This window comes from Harpegnathos saltator, unplaced genomic scaffold (genome assembly GCF_003227715.2).
Source record: "Harpegnathos saltator strain DR-91 unplaced genomic scaffold, Hsal_v8.6 scaffold456, whole genome shotgun sequence".
NCBI classification, from domain to species: Eukaryota; Metazoa; Arthropoda; class Insecta; order Hymenoptera; family Formicidae; genus Harpegnathos; species Harpegnathos saltator.
In genome coordinates, this window is record NW_020230268.1 from 333,440 (window position 1) to 355,000 (window position 21,561).

The 21,561-nt window shown below is 32.8% G+C and overlaps 1 protein-coding gene across 8 annotated transcripts in view; it reads right to left on the minus strand.

Moving 5' to 3' along the window:
- Nucleotides 1-328: 328 nt before the first annotated feature.
- MRP (Multidrug-Resistance like Protein 1) overlaps nucleotides 329-21,561 on the minus strand; it is a 24,113-nt gene continuing 2,880 nt past the window's right edge. Inside the window, exons 2-23 of one of the 8 annotated variants that reach the window (XM_019845589.2) lie at nucleotides 21,424-21,561; nucleotides 21,145-21,282; nucleotides 20,833-20,946; nucleotides 20,458-20,657; nucleotides 20,255-20,275; nucleotides 19,968-20,153; nucleotides 19,252-19,888; nucleotides 18,911-19,057; nucleotides 18,731-18,815; nucleotides 17,296-17,495; nucleotides 16,699-17,200; nucleotides 16,605-16,613; nucleotides 16,022-16,199; nucleotides 15,823-15,952; nucleotides 15,493-15,712; nucleotides 5,961-6,181; nucleotides 3,238-3,418; nucleotides 3,037-3,145; nucleotides 2,821-2,953; nucleotides 2,138-2,660; nucleotides 1,821-2,067; nucleotides 329-1,553 (exon numbers count right to left, since the gene is read on the minus strand). The exon at nucleotides 21,424-21,561 is cut by the window's right edge and continues 162 nt beyond it. In XM_019845589.2, coding sequence (XP_019701148.1) covers nucleotides 1,439-1,553; nucleotides 1,821-2,067; nucleotides 2,138-2,660; nucleotides 2,821-2,953; nucleotides 3,037-3,145; nucleotides 3,238-3,418; nucleotides 5,961-6,181; nucleotides 15,493-15,712; nucleotides 15,823-15,952; nucleotides 16,022-16,199; nucleotides 16,605-16,613; nucleotides 16,699-17,200; nucleotides 17,296-17,495; nucleotides 18,731-18,815; nucleotides 18,911-19,057; nucleotides 19,252-19,888; nucleotides 19,968-20,153; nucleotides 20,255-20,275; nucleotides 20,458-20,657; nucleotides 20,833-20,946; nucleotides 21,145-21,282; nucleotides 21,424-21,561 — 4,434 coding nt within the window. In that variant the 3' untranslated portion in view covers nucleotides 329-1,438. Of the gene's footprint in view, nucleotides 1,554-1,820; nucleotides 2,068-2,137; nucleotides 2,661-2,820; nucleotides 2,954-3,036; nucleotides 3,146-3,237; nucleotides 3,419-5,960; nucleotides 6,182-8,373; nucleotides 8,595-9,273; nucleotides 9,495-15,492; nucleotides 15,713-15,822; nucleotides 15,953-16,021; nucleotides 16,200-16,604; nucleotides 16,614-16,698; nucleotides 17,201-17,295; nucleotides 17,496-18,730; nucleotides 18,816-18,910; nucleotides 19,058-19,251; nucleotides 19,889-19,967; nucleotides 20,154-20,254; nucleotides 20,276-20,457; nucleotides 20,658-20,832; nucleotides 20,947-21,144; nucleotides 21,283-21,423 lie in introns of all 8 variants that reach the window. The other 7 variants (XM_019845588.2, XM_019845587.1, XM_011156199.3 and 4 more) reach the window with 7 other exon arrangements.

The window sequence follows — 21,561 nt, forward strand, 5'->3', positions numbered from 1 at the left end:
CTATTATATTTTTATTATATATCATAAAAGCTGTAAATAATATTTTCTTTGTCGTTATTATTATTTAACATCTGTAGTTTTTTGGCCTACCTTCCTTTTTTTCTTTTTTCTTTTTTATTCAAATGGATAACCTTTTATTGATCACTGTACGTATATTTTTTATTGATAAAGTTACTTTAATAAATATAACTATTAAAACGGGCACGATTTATAATAAAATTATCAGATGCAAAATTTCATGAACGAATAGAAATCGCTTTTTGCGATATTCTCGCTTGTAAACGTTCAAATTCGCTATTCTTAATGTAATTCGCTTTGAAGGACAGATTCTTCGGGAAAAATGTAAAAGTACAGAGACTAACACACGAAATAAGATTCGTTCGCATTCCGCTTATCGGAAGTGATATTCTGTATCGTATTAGTTGCATACATCGGTAATTTTAAATTGTTGAAAAATATTCGCTACAATTTTAAATGCATAGTATCACAAACGCACTATTCCACTTTTATTGCACTCAAATATTTTTTTTTGTGCGATAATGATACTAATAAATTTTATAATTAATTTCTGTTAATTATCTAGATAGGTATTTTAGTTTCTTCTTTGTTTTTTTTTTAATTCGAGCGAGTAAAGATATCACTTTTACTGATCACATGTATATTTTGTTGGCAGTCCTACTTTAATACGATACAGAATATCCGTATCATAGAATGCATAAAATATTGTGACATTTTATCCAACCATTATCCAATTAGACATAAATCCAAATACGTAATAGATAATGGACATTGACGCCGTTTTAAAACCGAGCTATATCGTGCATACCTCATTTCATGAGACATCACTACAAAACTTTATTTACTATAAATGTATGTACGTGTGCACGTGAGTATGTACACACACACTTCTTTTGCAAATATTTAAATAATGCACCATTTCTCAGCTATCAAATTAGCGAAGAGGGTTTGTGCGAAGGAATAAGAAACCGTTGTGACATCTATTTTTCGCTGATTTCAATTTTATTCTCTGAATAATTGAATAACTATTCAACTGAATTAAATAAAATTGAATTGAATAAAAAATTATGCATCATCTGAATTTACGTTACGCTCAAAAATACCATTATGTCTTAGGCTACAATTATGAGATGCCTTGTATATAGAAAATTCGATAATCGACAGTACAATTTGGCAAGGTGATTCCTCTCGTCTTATAAAATTCTTCGACGGCGAACGAATCAGCGTTTTTTTGTATCGTCTATTATCGAATGTTCGTTTTTTTTCATTGCATAGAAAGACTTTACTATAATTAATCTAGATTGTTAAGCTACATTATTTGTTCTATGGCTTTCTGAATGTTGGTTTTGTTGTTTCTTTTGACATTAACTCGTGGATAATGTAGTCATTGGAAAAAATTCTTGCAACATATTCCTTTCGCTTAAGCAGCTAGACCTGCGTCTTTAGCCATACTGTAGAAAGAGCTAGTCGGGTTACGAAGTAGCGTATCCGGAGAATCATATTCAACAATTAACCCTTTATCCAACACGATTACCCTGAAATAATATTATTTTTTGTAATACGAACAAAAAGAGAAAACGAAATGTGTTTTTGCAATTATACAGCATTATATAGCAATAATCACAATTAAACCATAACTAATTGCAATCTATGTGTAACGGTTTCGATAATTGTTACAATTAAAAATAAAATCAGTAAGTAGCAGAGATCTTGCAAAGCAAAAATAAAGCATATATATGACATAAGAACGTTCATACATTTAAAACGCGTTTATACAAATTTAAAACTTAAAACATACATACTTATCTGAATCTAAAATAGTGTTGAGCCTATGAGCTATCGTGAGTACTGTACAATCCTTGAATTCGTGGCGGATAGTAGTTTGAATCAAATCATCCGTCTCCAAATCGACCGCAGCCGTGGCTTCATCCAATATCAGAACTTTCGTTTTCCTCAACAATGCTCTCGCCAAGCAGATCAATTGTCGTTGTCCCACACTCAAGTTTTCTCCACCCTCAGATACCTCGTGCAGAAGACTACTTGGCAAATCTGAAGCGCAACACCGATAAGTTAGAGATTTCTCAACAGAACGACCCGTCGAAAAAGAAAGTATACATACTTTTCACAAACGATTTTAGATGTGCGTGTTCCAATGCTCTCCACACTTCGTCGTCGGTATGATTATCGAAGGGGTCTAGATTCATTCGTAGCGTTCCGGAGAACAACACAGGATCTTGTGGTATAATGGTCAATTTAGAACGTAAGTCGTGAAGACCCAGCTTAGAAATGTCAATGTCATCGATAAGGATCTCGCCGCTGGCAGCCTCGATTATCCTAAAGAGTGCCAGTGTCAAAGACGATTTGCCGGCACCCGTTCTGCCGACTATGCCGATTTTCTCGCTGCCAAGAACGCTGAACGAAATGCCGTGTAGTACAAGATCCAACCCTTCGCGGTAGCGGACTTTGAAATTCCTGAAGTCAACGCGTCCGTTACTAGGCCACTCTTTGGGAGGCGTGTACTCTGAATTCTTCCATGATGCTTCCTGCGTTGTCTCTCCGTATTCTTTTATTCTCTCCACCGCGACAATATTGGTCTCGACGTCGGACGTCATTCGAACCAGCCAGTTCAAAGTCTGGGTGATCTGTGCGACAGTCACAAATCGTGTACAATTTATATATCACATACATTAACGCATTTGTTCTACATATTCTTCATATAAATAATAGAATATATTTCCAGATGAAGAAATGTCTCATCTTAAAATAACGTCATATCATACATTAACAATTGCAATGCTTTACTTGTAAGGCATAGCTGACTGATAGACCAACGATTCCTGCACTCATGTCCTGTGAATCTCTACCTAAAACTGCGAATAACGCCGCGAAGAATATTATTAGATTTCCGACCATTTCTAGTCTCACAGCTAGCCATCTGCAACGGATTCATTTTGGTTAATGACATGTTATACATAGAATATGCAATAATGTGTACATATAATGAGAATATATATTTACCTGTTTGCAATAATGCTAGGATAGTAACATACTTGATTGATATCTACTCTACTTTCTGATTCGTGAATGAACTGTTCCTGTACACCATACGCTCTAATTATCGATGCACCTGGATAATGAACAAGTAAAAGCGTTATTTTTATATTCGCTTTAATATTAATAATTAATATTGTGAAGTAAGGATACAGCTTTAAAACCTACCGGTCACTGATTCACTAAAATGTGAATATATAGGAGACCTTGATACGGACTCTAATCTTTTTAATTGGCGCGATGATGCAACGTAAAAACGTTGAATAAAATAATAAAGCGCGCCTATTGGCAGTATTACTGCGATAAATATAGGTGTACTGTAGCTTATTACAAAAAGAGTAGCTATAACCTGTAATGGATATTAATTCGTTGAAAAAAGATACAAATACATGCATATAACACAAACATATATACATATAGACAACTGTATATGCATACATGAGTTTTTATATGTACATACACACATGTGTATACAGGATGTTTCAAACCACTCGCCTTTTTCATTCTGAAAAAAGGCGATGCCACGAAGTTGGGGGCATATTTATCATAAAAACGCATTTAAAGCTTCTAATGGCGGTATACTTTCACTTTTAAGAAATCCCAAAAATATTAAAAACTGAGGACAATTTAAAAGTATTAAATTGCAATATGCGTATCATTGGATAGAGTATTAACAAAAATTTTTGCTTGAAAAAAAATTTAATATTATTCGGAAATGGGCGAAGATAGTTATAGATATTCAAAGTGTTTGCGACATACAGTCAAACGTAACAAACATAAGTCAGACTCGTGATATGGATTCAGAAAGCTTGCCATTTTTTAAATCTTTTAAAAATCCTGAGAGCTATTGATATCATAAGACAAAAATTATATTCAACGATATCCGTGTTGCTCTATATTGCTATTTAACACTTTGAAATTGTCCTTTGTTTTTGATATTTTCCAAACGTGAAAATACTATCATCAGAAACTTCAGATAAGCTTTTACATAGTAAACACATATTTCCCATTTATATATAGGTATATGTTTATACAGGGTGATCCGAAGTTCCCGCATTCGGAATACGGGACATGATATTTTATGCTAAAACAAACAACTTTTTCCTTCAGCAAAATTGCGCCCGACAAGTAGTTTTTGCAGAAGAACGTGTTAAAGTTAATGAATAAGTGCTCTTGTCTGTGTAGCGCTCAGGGCCGGCTCGCGCGCTTCACTCGCGTGTATTTAGTCAGTGAGTATTCTAGTATTCATAAGTAATATTTTTTAAGACGGTCATACGGCTCTGTTGTGATTAATTGACGACATCTTAAGATTGTACTTAAGAGAATTTTAAATAATAAAAATCAACTATAAACAATACTGGGATTTCACAATTCGCAAAGCATATTACTATTTACATTTGTTTTTATTTTCAGATGATATTGTGCAATCAGAAAATTTTTTATTCATTTATTACGTAAGAAATAAAGGCAGTACTTATTTTATTAACTTTTCATTACTTAAGCAATACAATATGGAAGAAGGTCAAATCCCGCTATTGTTCATAGTTAATTATTATTATTTAAGATTGTCTTAAGTACAGTTTTAAGATGTCGTAAATTAATCACAACAGAGCCGTATGAGCATCTTAAAAGGCATTACTTATGAATATTAGTCATTGACTGGGTACACGCGAGTGAGGCGCGTGCGCCGGCCTTGAGCGTCACATAAACAAGAGCACTTATTCGTTAAATTTAACACGTTTTTCTACAAAAACTACTTGTCAAACGCAATTTTGCTAAAGGAAAAAGTTGTTTATTTTAGCATAAAGTATTATGTCCTATACTCCGAATGCGGGAATTTCGGATCACCCTGTATATATACACATACACATAAAACATACAACATATAAAACATACAACATATAAAACATAAAACATATAAAACATCGCTTTTTTAAATAAAAAAAGTAGATAGTGGTCTGAAACATGTTGTGCGTGTGTAACACGTACACACGTACGCACGCACGCACCCAATTGCTCTTAATATAATTATAATAAAAAATGTAATACTATCATATGATATTACAATATATTATACACGATATAAATTAATCGATTGAAGAAAACTGAAAAAAGTTATCTGTGTTTAGAATGTTTTTATATACGGATGTATGTAATAATATACGAAGAATAAAATATAAAGAGATATATATATATAAAAAATAAACTGTCATCACGTAGAAACGTTACAGACGAAGTGTTGATATTTTTTTCTAAAACAAAATAGCACGTAAAGGATAAACTGATAGAGTTTTTTTATAGGCCCACCAACATGTACCATGAATATGATTATTGCTATATGCATCAAAACAAATGCATATAAATACGAAAAAACATTAACGTCAAGATACACTTATGTGTGTCTCTTAATCGAGTCTTTTTTTTATTCTGGAACGAATAGGATAAATAATGACTGGCTATACAAATGGCTCATTATCAAGGCGGACACAATTATACGCAATGACAAATTTTACGGAACGTTCACCTCTTATACGCGTACTTTTGCGCTAAATAATTATCTCCAAAATAATACTTTCTCAAATTTTCCACTGGTCCTGTAGAGTCACCAATAAAATTATCACACATGTACATCCATTACGATATACCAATACCATCTGTCTTGTATATTCTTTTTAATACGGAAAAAGTTACATATTTGAATGAAATGTATTAGATTTCAACCTAAGATACATATATACGAAAGTTCTCTTTGCTCTCAGCATAGAAAAATGAGAAGGAAATGTACGCAGAATTCACATGAATCGAGTAATACGAATAGGAAGCATATGGGGAAAGAAAATAATAAAGAGATCCCAACTGCGGTTTTCAACGTGCGCTTCCAAAACAATTACCTCGAACAAACAATAGATGGTATCGGAAATTTGCGGAGGAAGAGATGTATCCAGTACGTCCACATCTTTAGCAAACCTGGAGATAATACGACCAATAGGGGTCGTATCAAAGAAGGTCAATGGTGCACGCATCACAGCACGCAGCATCACTATGTGCATCTGGCGAGCAGCCAACCAGCAGCCCAGCTGCGGTGCCAAATCGCAGAAAAAGCTCGTCATCGCTACAACAGCAGACATGGATAACTTTTGTCGTGATCACACCCTGATATAAAATTTTCACGATCTCTTCAGACAGATTGATAATAAACGTTTAAATTAGCCAAATATAAAAATATAGTCAAATATAATGCGTTACATAAAACATATTACATGTGCAAACAAATTTTTTCTCTCCTGTCCACCTCCAATCATTCTCTCTCTCCTTACATACACATACACACACTCCCCCCTCTCTCTCCTTTTTGGCGTTTAATACGAGTGATATATTAACAATCCCGGAATGTAATATGTATAAAAACACTTAGTTTTTTTTTCTGCATTACAATATTGCTCAAAACTCATTCACACATTTGTGATATCATGAATTTAAACCGCTCCACTTTTGTCTCATATTATGCGAAGGTGTGAAGTTTGCTGTGACATACCGGACAAAACATAGCACAAACTTTTACTGCACCGGACCACTAACAACGACCTAGAGCATAAAACCAATTACCATTTGTCAAGTAGGCAGATCAAGAATATACGTGTTCTCATACAGAAATATTGAATATCTTTCTTTTTAAAATGTCTGTTCCTGCGCAACTTCATCATGTACAACAATATAACAAAATTCTGTCACAGTTTATAAGTTTACTTCAAGTGATATTTTTGCCTACCCGACATATGGAAAAATCATATTTTATCCCACGAAACCTATACGCGCTAATAATCTAATATAGAATACGGAAGTTTGTGAAATTTAGCTAATATACGGATCAACATAATAAGCCTCAACATCTAATAGAAAAAATACGTCTAACATTACTTCTTTTCTTACATTTTTTCTCTTATGTTACATTACGTCATGTTACGTTATGTATTTTATGCTTTACGTTACTTATCAAACTTTTTATGAAAAATTCTAATTATTATTACTAGATGGTAAGGCTATCATGCCAGTTTGTATATGATAGATACAAGCAGTTCCCAGAAAACAGAATCGTAATTAAAAATAAGTTGTACAAGCAAGTATAGAGTAAGCGTTAATCAAGCACAAGCGAGACTATGTACTCTGTACATGAATATTAAATAGTATAATTGTGTCCATTCCCTGAACGATTGCTACATAATGCTATAGTTACATGATAATTATATACAATATAAATCGGACGTGAAAGAAATAAAAATGGAAAGATTATGGTAATGTGTAAACAATAATAATAAACAGAACTGGAAAAACTGAAGGAACAAAAATGTAACATAAACATAAAGGTAAAATTCAACATTAAAGTAACGATCATGGATTTTGCTAAGCGATGATATAAGAATGCTTACAATTTGTCGAAGCGAAACTCCACTTTGAGGACTATTAAAGCGGTATATGAAACAAATGAAACGCGATCATTCATCCGTTGTGATAATAGCGTCTCTAATTTGTCAGATCTAAAGCGTATCGTAACATAGAAAATGAACATCATCAACAGCATCCTGCAACTAAGATGAATATCAGATACCTAGTCTTGCTATATTGCCGTTTCTGATATAATAAAAATGATTTGCATATCTCGTATATATAAACAAAAGAATCGATAAACTTTACGATATTAATGGAATGCGATCGAAAGAGTAGCACGTAAAACGTAGCATGTAAAATCCAACATAGGGTTTTTCTCATGTAATATCGCATATTTATGAGATACACAAAAATACACATTTGAATTGTTTGTATCGACAAAGATTTACATATTTTTCAAGACTTGAAGCATATCTTCAAGTCTTGATTATGTTGGAATGTGTACAGAACAATCCCTCATTCCAATTCATCATAAATATGATTCAGTTGAAAAAGAAAAAAAAATTTTTTAATCATATTTAAATCGTTTAGTCACTCTGTATCGAAAGATCTTGAAATGTACGAAAAATTAATATATTGACTTGATATAAAATAACTCAGATTGTATACTGATTGAGTTTTTATCAATAAAACAAAAATGAAATAGATATTTCGTGCAGTCAATATTTTAAGATAATAGTACACAAACGATTAAGTTGAAAAAGAAAAAAAAATAAAAAAGATAAAAAGAGAGGTATTGATCTGTAATAAAATGTGATATCATTTGACGAATAGAAGACAGTAATACCAATTCACAACATTGTCACAGAAAAACCAGTACATGTGCAATTAGTGCGTAGTTACATGAGAATATCATACCTCAAAGAGGCAATTGATTGAAGAACGTAGAAGCATTGGTAGAATATTGTCAACGACATCAATGTCTTTACCAAGTCGACTGAGAATTCGACCGGTCGGAGTTTTGTCAAAGAATGACATCGGGTTGCGAAGAACGCGTTCCAGCGTGCCATGGAAGAGACGTATGGACGAGTTTATCATTCCTTTAGCCAAATATAACGCCATTGCGAATATTCCCACGCCTACAACGATCGTTGGCATCAACCTTTGGCATTTATTGTCGAGTAAAATTGACGATTACTTATATATTAAAGAACGTAGCGTTCTTCGCCGGCGATTGTTACTCAGGTATTGATTCCAAACGACAGATCATGGCAATGTTCATTTTCATTAATTGCTTATTGTTTGTCTAATGCAATATGCAAGTTCCTCACTGCAGTCACACATAAATTAAGGTGCATGTAAAAGGTGCATTACAAAAAAAGTAAATCAAATAAATATATATACAATATAATAAAAACTAAATATAAATATACGTAATAGTGCGCGATAGACAAATCGCATATTAAAAAAGAAATCAATTTGCGGTAAAAACGGTACTTTGTAAAATCATAGTATGAACACATAGTGTCGCTAGACATGCAATTACGTAGATTCATTGATTCATCAATAATATGCTTCTTTAATGGTCTGCTAATCGCTAATGAATACATGAAGAATGAAGACTGCAAATAAAAACCACGATAAAGAAGTACTTTTGAATTTGTTAATACCGATTAATCATATTTGTACTGTTTGGTGGACCAGTGTGTTTTCTGTGTACGCCATTCATTCATTGATAAAAAAAAAAATCGCATATAAATATGCGTTTAAAAATCGTATATAAGATATAGATACAAATTAAGATTAGGGCTCGCATACCGATGTTAGGCAAAATAACCACGCTCTAATACATGGAGGTAAAACGTTGTCTATTACATCAACGTCCTTTCCAAAACGGTTTAATATTCTGCCGGACGGTGTGATGTCAAAGAATCCTAACGGCGATCGCAGTATGCCAAATAATAACTCTGAATGTAGCAATTTACTGCTCTGCAGACAGCCCACGACCAACGCTGTCTGTGACAGCATTACAAAAGTGGCTGAAATTTAGTTCAAAGTGAATGTGAGTGACCCCTTTCTTTTGTTGCATCGAAAAAAAGAAAAATTTCTCAATTGTCGACTTGCTCTAATAGAGTCCTATAAAAGACACATAATTTCCATATTTTGCATTCTTTGCTAAAAGAAATTAACTTGTTTGTTAATGCATACAGCTATATGTTTGATTAAATACTGCATGAATACTGCGACTTATATGATACATGTAAGAAATTAACGTATCTTGTTAATTTTATTTAGTAAACATAAATGTAATTAAGTTAACGTGGCTGGCACTTATTACTGATAATAAGAGTATTGGTGATTAGAACGAAAAGCGAAAATTATGTACAAAATTATGTATTGTTAACTATGCCCACTACAATCAATTTACTCAAATTTACACGCAATTGTCCAATCAGGAAATCAGTGCGAACTCTACAGAAAATTTGAATTATGATATACACGTATGCATTGCAAATCGTAGTCATTGTGTAGTCATAACTTATTCTACAAAAACTACAAAATCGTAAATCTTGATACATCGATTGGGTACAGACTAATTTCCTATTTTTATTATTTTGAAATATATTAAATACTATAGGAAGCTTTCTTTCGTCTACTTCATGCTCATGTTATATAACAAATATAACAGCAGCTTGAATAAAATAAAATAAGAATATCTTTTTTCTTCATATATATAGTGTCTCATAACTCAGTACGAGAAACTCTGACGAAAATATTTCTACAAGAGACTACAAGAAACTGAGTGAATTGGAACACTTTCAAAGAAAGTAAGAAATCATTTCAGACTCTGTAAGAATTCGAAAAACTGCGTTTCTATGAAATTCTTTATTCATTGCCTGAGTAATTATGCAATTTCTTTCTTTTCTCTAAACATTTACCTTGAAATACTGAAATGTTCCTAGAAATAAAAAATGAAAAATGGTAAATATGAAGAAAAGGGACCACTCTTCCAATAATTTTCATATTTGTCATCAAGGTCATTACCTCCATTAATGTTATGAAGATTAACATATTGTTATAAACAATAAGCGCAAGCTATAATCTTATATTATATCTTATATTATAGCTTGCGCTTATTGTTTATAACAATATGTTAATCTTGATAACATTAATGAGGGTAATGACCTTGATGACAAATATGAAAATTATTGACATTGGAAGGGTGGTCCCTTTTCTCCATATTTACCACTCTTCATTTTTTATTTCTAGGAACATTTCAGTATTTCAAGTTTAGGAAAATGTTTAGAGAAAAGAAAGAAATTGCATAATTACTCAAGCAATGAATAAAGAATTTCACAGAAACGCAGTTTTTCGAATTCTTACAGAGTCTGAAATGATTTCTTACTCTTTGAAAGTGTTCCAATTCACGCAGTTTCTTGTAGTTTCTTGTAGATATATTTTCGCCAGGGAATTCATGGAGAGATAGAGCAAATTAAGAAACATAAAAGTCCCATACCATTTTGCAATATTCGCAATAGTTACTGAGTTATCATTGACATGAGATGGAAAATTGTAGCCACTCGAGCAAAAGCGCGGTCTAGTCGACCCACCAACTACTGCTGGCGCGCAGCGAGAGAAAGAACAATGATGCTGCCAACAGATGCTGGATTGATTGGGTCATATTGTGAGTCGAGCGATTGCAACGTTTTTCCAATCATCCATCTCGGCGTGCGCTCACTCATCAGATTTCTGTCATTAATAACTCGATAACTATTGCAAATATCAAAAAACGGTATAGGACTTCTATGTTTACCTTAATCCGCTCTATGTCTTTACGAATTTCTCGTGTTGAGTTATGGGGCACCTTGTATAATGTGTATGTATGTATCTGCACACACACACGCGCACACACACACACACACACACAAAGTATTCGTCACAACATATGTCAAAACTTGTGCGAATAATAGTGATTAAAATAAATAACAAAGTCCTCTATCTTCCGAACTATCACCAACTGACATTATAACTAACATAAAATTTTGAATCATTAATGAAAAAAATTAACAAATCAGCATACGCGATGCGATAAAACGATGGGATCACACAGAAAATGGCTGACCACATGATTATCTCTTAGCGACAATCAAAATCGGATGCTATGACAAATAATTATCTATGTACTGTTCACATTTTTTTCTTTTTCTTTTATTATCATCTGATACTGGTCGCTGCTAAGAGAAACGATCGTGCAATCAAGTACTTTTTATGCGATTGCGCTACTACATCCTGCACATTAGTTTGTCACCTTTCTTACATTAATAAGGATGAGTTCAGAATAGGGTGTAGATTTGTAAGTTAGTGAGGAAGGACGGTGGAACATTTTAATGAGCAAAAAAGAGATCGTTTGGTGGAATACGTCTATCATCTTTCCGAACATCAATTTTCAACTGCATGTATATTTTATATATGCATTATACATTTTATACATGTATTTTGCATGTATATATTAGGTAACCAAAAAGGTTCGTGACGTTTCTAGGTTTTGTCATTGTCAAACTGCCCAAAAACTTATTTAAAAGAATTAATTTATATAAGCATATAATACTTATAAAAATTATTATGGAAATTTATTATTTATCTCTATTGATTAAAACGACACGAACTTTCTTGGGCATCTAATATTATTGATAAGAATATATTGATTAAAATATTATTAAATAATCTATGATGAGCCATTATTATGGTAGTACACCTGACAAACAAAAAGAAAAAAATCCTTCCGGGTGATCAGGAAGAACAAATAGCACACGACAAACATTTTAACAACTTTTGGCTAGAGAAAAGAACAATCCTTCCCGAAGAAAATACCTAGTAACTCTAATTCAGGGAAACGTTATTAGCACCATTTAGCACTATAAACTGTTCATGAAGCTAGATGGGAATACTGGCAAACGCTATCATGATATCACTAATAGTAGCATGTATAACTACGACAGTTGTTTGATAAGTCTGGTAAAAAAGCAAATAAAACACTTTTTTGGAAAAAATTGTCTTTACTTCTCAACGTAGTCTTCATCAAGGGCGATATACTTGATCCAGCGAGCTTACAATTTTTTAATACCGTCGGAAAAGTAAGCTATGTGAAAGCCTACAAAATATTCATTGATGGCGACGATGACTTCCTCATTTGACAAGAACTTCTTTCCACCGAGTCAGATTTTCAGATTTGGGAACAGGAAAAAGTCGCACGGGACCAAATCCGGAGAATATAATGGACGAGGAATCAATTCAAAGCCCAGTTCGTATAATTTTCTCACGGTCGACTTGTAGGACGGCATGTCGTTTTGGTGGATCTCATGCACTTTTACTCGGCGATCTTCCATAACTATATCATTTTTTCTACGATATCCGATGTGGTGACCTCAACTGAACGTCCTGAGCGCACTTCGTCTTCGGAGCACTTTTTGTGCACCAATCTTAGCTGTTTATTTTTCAATTCTTCTTTTAAACGGTCCAATAATGTTGCATAGTATTCTCCTGTTATTATCTTACCTTTTTGTAGGTGATTAATTAGGTTAGTTCCTTCGAAATTTCAAAAAAATAGTAACCATCACCTTTCCAGCCGACAAAACAGTCTTTGCCTTCTTCGGTGCATTTTCACTAGGCATTGTCCACTGTTTTGATTGCTCTTTCAATTCAGGAATGTAATGGCGGATCCAAGTTTCATCCACAGTCACGAATCGACACCAAAAATCCAGCGAATTGCATGTAATCGGCAAACACTAGACCTGTTCGTTTTGTCTACACTGCTGAACTGGCGCAACAAGTTGAAGTGAGAAAACCTATGTTTGTCTCACTTTAACTTAATGCACCAGTTCAGCAGTGCAGACAAAACGAACAGGCCTACTATATTGAAATGTTCTTTTGCGTGCATTTTTTATCTAGAATCAATTATTATGGCACCCACCATACACACAGCTTTTTCATATGCAATTCTTTGCAGGATGTTATATACTTGTTTCGTCGAGATGCCTATGGCCTGATTTCATGCATCTTTACTCAGCGATTTTCCATAATCATATCTTGGATTTTTTTCACAATATCCGATGTGGTGACTTCAATTGAACGTCCGGACGTGCGCTTCGTCTTCAGTGCAGGTTTGGCCACGTTTAAATTCGCTTATCCAGAAATATATGATCTCCAATGCAGGAGTAGAGTCCCTATGAGCTTCGTTTAACTCGGTTTTGATCTGCGATGCTGTCTACTTCTTTAAATAAGTGTTTTATCACTGCATGGAATTCTTTTTTTCCAATTACTAAACCGATCACTTCAAATAACTACTGAACAACCTGTCACTTCTAGCTGAAATTTGGGCTCGAAGAGCTTGAAGAGTGGAAATTTCCTAAGCGTCACGTCACCAAATAGATTATGGCATAATCTCATAAAAATGTATCAAACTTATAAAGCAACCTTTGTATGCGCTATCAACACTATTCCTTCTGAAATAGTGCATTGATAGTGTTAGCGTTTGTAAGCTGCATGAACGCTCGAAACATTGTAAACTGCATATCTGTTACTGAACATGATTGTCAAACGGTATCAGTAAATCATACTTATTATTTTTATAAATAATAAACAATTGTATGTGTACGTTTAAATAAATCTTCAGAACGTTAAAACTAAAGAGGTGTTTAAACTGCAAAAATGCCGCTATAACGCAGTTGTAAAAATACTAATGCAATGTTATTTGTGAAGCTCACTATCACTATCACGCTATTAGCTCCACGAACAGCTTTGATAGCGTTTGCATTGATAACGCTAATAATGTCTCCCCAGACGCACGTCCTTTACGTCAAAATGTTATGTAATTGTTCGGAAAATGGTAGAGGATTCTTCTACTCATTTTAACCTGTTCTGTCCGTACATGAGCTTTGGCGTATGGTGTGACGAACTTGCACAATAAAATCTAAGTATAAAGTGATGGACATCATGATCTATGATCTATATGATTGATTTCAGGCGAACAAAGTCAACAAGATAGGAAAAATTGTTGAGAGACCATTTTGTGATTTTGAAATTTGCGTTTATAAGCGAATTCATATAACATTACATTAGTCACTTTTAAACATATAATGCAATTGAGAGTTATATAATTTACTACAAAATATAAAGAAAATTATAGTTTTGATTATAACTTTAAAATAAAATTATAATATCCACAATATAGAAAGAATGGCCTGTCAATCATTTTCCTGTGTACTATCTATAATTGTTATATATGAATTATTTATCCGTATAAAAAATATTAAGAGAGAGATCAACAAATTATACATCAAGAAATCTCAAGTAAAAGATGTTTCCGAATAACAGAAATATTTTTCATGCACTAGTAAAAAGAAATCCTTAGAAAATAGTTATCACAATACTTGCAGTCGAACATATGGTTATTAGAAAATATTTCTCTCTCAGATGGTCTTCCAATTATTTTGTAAGTACAGCAATTACTTTATAGACACAGCAAACTACACTCCCTTGAATTCTTTCTCTTCCAGGAAATTGTTCAAATTATTAGGAGATTTTCGAGTATATAATGAGATGTATTCATAAGAATAATTTATAACATGACTTCTAACGAAAACAAGTTGGTTAGTAGATTAGTAATAAATCACACATAAATTAATCACATTCGGCTCAACAGACTTTAAAGTATGCATAACTTATCAGTAAGTTACCCCAATAATGTGTAATTTGTGAGGGAACATGCATTTTGAATTACTATGCTACAACGAACAAGATCAAGTGCCATTGCCTGTTAACATACTTGTTAAATAGAAATTAACCGCTTCTCATGATCAAATCAGTGCATATACATCAGTATAACTTTTTTTTTACACGTATTAGTAATAATTAGGAATAAGCTTACCTGGTACTGGACTGTCCTTTGTATACGCGAAATTTTTAACAATACTAATTGGATTTACCTGCTGAACGGATAAGACGTTATCAAGACCTACGTGTTGTATAAAAACATACCTTGACCGATGCCCAGTGCACCGTACACTCCCAGGTACATATCTTGTCTCCCTTTGTCGATCGTGCCATTGGGAGTAGTCATATTATCGTCTGACCAAACACTAAGCCAGACGTTCGAACCTATGCTAAACGCTTGGAAAATAGCGTTCATCACGATCGTCGCAACTGATAAGAATAACCCAATTGACACTAAATAGTGAGAATACACTTTCCATTTTACCTTATAATGAGAAAAAAACATGTAAATACATATATAATTAATATTTTCTTCTCATGAAATTGCTCTAGAGAAATGTATTATTTTTGAAAAAAATATTAAATGTAACTTACACTTCCAGTTTCGGCCTTCTCAACTTCTATCAATTTCTCCCCGGTATTATTAGTTTTCGTTGCTTCTTTCTCTTTTATACTATTATTATGTATATAATTTGCAGATTGTTGACTTTCCGTAGAGTATTGCCTTTCGAGACATAATGGATGTAAGTAAAAATGTAATTATTTTTAATAAAATATATTTATTAAGTTATACCTTTTTAGCGAACCATTGAGTGATCTCCGATCAGTTATAGAACCAGATTCACTTAAACTCTCCGATTTTCTAGATCGTGCTCGAGTCAACTTTTGCTGCAACTCGTCTGCTCCCATCGTCGATTCAAGTTGCTGTTTAATTTCACGTAAATCTGCTTCGGAACCGTCGTCAACGTGCACTGTTTCAAATTCGTCATATTGATCTTAGAGAATACTTGACAAATACTGTACAAGTTAACTGTACCAAAGTTACAAAAAGGGGAAAAGTCGAGAATTCACACATGCAAACGTCTCTATATAATATAATATAAAATTGGTGAAAAAGAAATTATCTATTTCTATCTAACAAACTCGAATATAAGAATTTAAATATCAAAATTAAAAGAAAAGAATATCAAATACGATAATTACGGTATATAATTATTTAGGTTAAGTAATACTTTAATCAATAAAACACACAATGTTTTCATATATTAAACCAAGGGATGCAAAACTTTTCTGTTAATTGAACGTGTCACCAATCTAATAATCTAGTAACAAAGCAAGCAGAGCAAGGAATTGTAATTACTTTTTCATGGACTTACGATTTCCAACTTAGATCCATGAAAAATGTAAGAATAAATTTTTATAATAAATATCATGAAATAAAAATGACGCGAAACAAATAAGAATAAGTACCTTCTTGTAAATGTTGTACCAAAAAATCAGCGAAGGCACCTCTTTTTTCTAACAGTTGCTTGTAAGTGCCGCATTCTGTTATTTCGCCATCCTTAAGGACGATAATGTTATCGACTTCTGGCAGATACGTAATGCCGTGCGTGACGAGCACTCTCGTTTTCTTTTTAAGCAAACCACCTGGACCTATCACATTTTCAAATATATGTTTTCCTACGTGCGAGTCTACTGCGCTCAGAGGATCATCTAAGAAATAATTATCGGAATCATTATATACAGCTCTGGCTAAGGCTACTCTTTGCTTTTGGCCACCAGACAGATTGATTCCCTTCTCTCCGATTTCGGTTTGATCTCCTGCGGGTAATATCTTGAGATCCGGGCTTAACGCGCACGCTTCTATTACGCGATTATATACCGATTTATTTAAGGCTTTTCCAAACAGAACGTTGTCCTGCAATGTGGCATTTTGTATCCATGGTTGTTGCGAAACGTATGCTATCGATCCCTAATAAAAATATTAAAATTACATTAATTAACATCGATTCCATTAAAAAACAAACCTATTTTATTTTTCCGAAAAGCAATAAAAAAAATACTCACTTTTGTATTCACTTTACCGCTCAATTTATCCATCTCACCGAGTAAAGCAGATAGAAGTGAACTCTTGCCTGATCCCACTGTGCCAACTACCGCTACTAATTGACCTTGTTCTACATGCATATTAATATTTTGTAATATTGGTCTGTCGACATGTTCCATATCCCAACAGAAATTACCATTCTCGATTAATAAGGCGTGTGCTATAGAAATATAATATAATGTAACATATGTATAAGTTCTATATAAGTGTTCGAATATTCAACCGAAAAATTTTCAGAAATTGCGGTATTTTTTAAGTAAACAGTGCGCCATACTCTATGTGAATTGAGCGCTTGTGATGTCATATGCCTGACATGTTGCTTTCTTCAAAACCTGTCAACATTCCCGTCATCGTAGCAATGTAACGACGCATTTCTGACTCAGAGTCTAATTGCAAAAAGTAAACCTTAAGGTCTCCGAAAATCTCTAAAATTTTGTCGGTTGAATATTTGAACATTATACACACATGCACACTGACATACATATACACGGGGTGATTCAGGACCTCTGCAACAAACTCTGAAAAATGATAGGTCTTGCAGAAAGAATCATTTTGTGTTAAATTCTCTGATATGTTATTTAGATGCTACATTAATAGCGAAGGTTCTAGGTGACATTTATTATGATTATGAAATGAATTATTTATTTACTATTCCAAATATACTTATATAGTTTACGTATTCAAAGTGTCTACTCTGAACCTGATTATATTTATGGTATCGTCGTGATATTGATTGTTAAACTCTATCGAACATTTAAAATCTATTTCGAATTTGATTAAAAGCAGCGAATATTTGTACAATTAGTTTCTCTTTAGTGTCAACTAGTGTGTCAACTATATGTAGAGCAGAGGTAAGAAAAAGAGACCATGGCTTGGTTGAACAATGTAAACATAAACATTAAGAGATTCGAAGAACATAAACATCAACAGAACCAATATATCTACGTAGGTAAATTCATTTCATAATTATAATAAACATCATTTTAGACTTTCACGGTCGCATAATATCTAAATAACATGTTAGAGAACGCGTCATAGTTTGCTTGACAAAAAATGATCTTTTCTGCGAGACATATCATTCTTTAAAATTTGTCACAGAGGTCCTGAATTACCCTGTGTGTGTGTATGTATGTATGTAAAGTTATATTAATTTTTATCCTTATGTATTGTTTTGATGTTACTGAATTGTACATATGATATATATTGTATGTTATTGTTGTGTTGTGTATATGATGTGTGTGTGCGCGCGCATAGCACTCTTTGTATACATACACATACACGGACGCACGGGCACATACACAAACATATGATACACACTATGTGCAAAACTACCGAAACAATATATTAGATAAAAATTAATATAGCTTTATTTAAGAGAAGAAAGTTTTGTCTTACGTTCTGATGGGTCATGTTGCACATTATTAGGATCTAAATCATCCATGTTCATGAATTTGTTGATACGTTTTACGGAAACATAAGCCTACAAAAAAATATATATATAACATTAACCAAGAATACGTAACATGTAAATAATTAATAAAGTGAATATAGAGAGAAAAGGAACAATGTACTCACTTGAACTATGTTACTAATCATCATAGGTAGCATAGAGAGTGGGAATCTTAGAACATTAAATAAACTTAACGAAACAAAGGCAGTTGAACTATTCAAGACGTTCTTCTCATCTATAAGTACATAAGTGGCAAAAGACACCAATGATACCTGTAAATTTATGAAAAGATAATGAATGTAAAAGAAAAGTTTCAAGGTAATTGAATCCTATCCAATTAATTGAAGATTTCAAAATTGAAAAATTTATTTCGTAAAAAAAAAAAAAACTAGAACACTTCTATCATTTCTAATTATAATTTAATTTTTAATTATGCTATAAGAAATTTCTTACTTTAGAAACATACCAAGAAAGGGGCACAGGACCATATGAAGCTCGTACCAGCATTTAAGTACGCCGCCTCTTTTAACACTTGTATCTCTTTGGCTCTGATTTTAAGTATCTGTTGTTCAAAGGAAGGTTCCCACGCATAAAGCTTCAGTACTTTGATACCATTAAGTACCTCGTTCATCAATTTCACTCTCTCGTCTTTGCTCTTCATTTGTCTGATTTGCAGCGTTTTCACTTTGTTCGCGATCAGTGCATTCACAGGGATAAGGATGATCATAACTGCTAAACCAGCCAGCACCGCCGGTCCCAATATTTCCCACAAGAAATACAAAGCTAGAACTATTTGTAATGGAGCCGACCAAATCATATTTATATACGCAGTTAGATCCATAAATCTCTGAGCGTCCACAGACATTAAGTTCACTATTTCGCCGAGAGTGGACTCCTTTCTGGCTGCGTTGGACATTCTCAGTGCTTTACGGTAAATCGCTGCGATCAATGCAGTACGTATACGCAATCCAACTAAGAACATACGATGAAAGTATTGAGATAACACTAATGTTTGTAATGTTGCTGTGAGAAAAAGTAATACAGCATAGAAATATCCTTTCCATAATGGCTCTTCCTTTTCTTTGACGAAAGCGATCAGAACTCTGAAAGAAAAGAAAAAAAGAAATTAGAACTAGAAATCCTATACAATTAGAATATATGTTGAGCTCTATGAGCATTTACCTTAATAGTTGTGGACTAATAAAGGTCATGATATCTTGAACCAATTTCAAAAATGCACCAAACAGAAACGTTGCTCCAAAAGCTTTGCAAATAGGTGGCAGGATGGAGGCAATCTTCTTCTTACGGCCACTATTAAAATCCACTTGTCCAGATGCCTTCCGGAATGACGCTTTTGCGCTTTCTACTCTATATATATACAAAAAAATGTCTATTACATACAAATTAAATTTATATTAGATCAAACATCAACGATCACCTTGATCAAGAAATATTAAAAAGCATCCTACCTAAGGTAAGTCCAAACCAGTCTTGTTAGCAAAAAATGTACGAACATATTGTTAAAAAATTATTAGACTACCAGAAAACTGCTACATATTCTTATAAAATCTTGTTATCAGATTGAGATAAAAACAAACAAATTAATTCGTTTGTGAATTAACGTCGATTAATTTGACGAAAGAAATTTGGTAATTGTGCATTCAAAACTTACTCGTCTGTCTTTTGTAAGTTTTTATCCCAATATTTGTCGAATTTTGGTACAATTTCCATAGCCATATCTTCCGGGTTCATTGACCACAAATCAGATGCTTCAAGAGGTTTTCGAAAACCCTTCCACGCCAAGGCATCGAACCACGCAAACAGAAGTCTCGATGGATATGAAGCACTTTGTTCTGGACATGGCGATTCAACCTGAGTAATGAGTAAATATTAAAAATCATTCACAAATATTTGTAACTTAAAAGTTATGTATTCTCGTATAGTTCATACTAGTATATATCATTTGTATATTTCATACCAATTATAAAATATTGAACATGTAATATAATAAATAATAAATATATAATCGATATCTATGACAGCCTACCGTAGGATACTCGGAAAATTTAGGCTCTGCATCAACAAGGAAATTAAGTACAAAAAGTAATAGTACTATTGGATAATAGATCATATAGGACACTATTGGATATGTTGATTTTTCCTAAAAACAAATAATTTTTTTTAAGTTTCGTTATAATCTTGAATGTATAATCGTTAATTAGTTATTTTGGAAAGTAAAGATTTTAAAACTAGTTTTTTATTTAGGAAGAAATTAAAAATTTAAATAAAAAGTGCAATTTGTAAACGTATCTACACATTCAAACTTTTTAATTATAACACTAATTAAAATCTAACATACCCTATCAATTAATTTATTTATAAAAGTTCTAAATTGGACACATCCACACAATGCAAGGATAAACCAAAATAAGAATAAAAGACCTGATGTCCGCATTCCATATTTTCTGTTATATATCATCAAAATAGATGCTAAAATCTGAAATAATTATCATATTTATTTAATGTCATAATGAGAATCTATGTAATTATGATTAATTTTTTTAATTACAATAGATAAACAATAATTATTAGTGAGAAAGAAATAATTATGATAATTATCAAGAAAATATATACTTACAAAAGTTATTATTTTTATAAATGGTGTGCAATAATCAACACTGTAGACTTCACGATAAGTACTTTCATATATTGCCATTCCTAAATCAACTATGGAAAGTATAATCAATGCTATCGTAAGTACTTGCTTAATAATAAA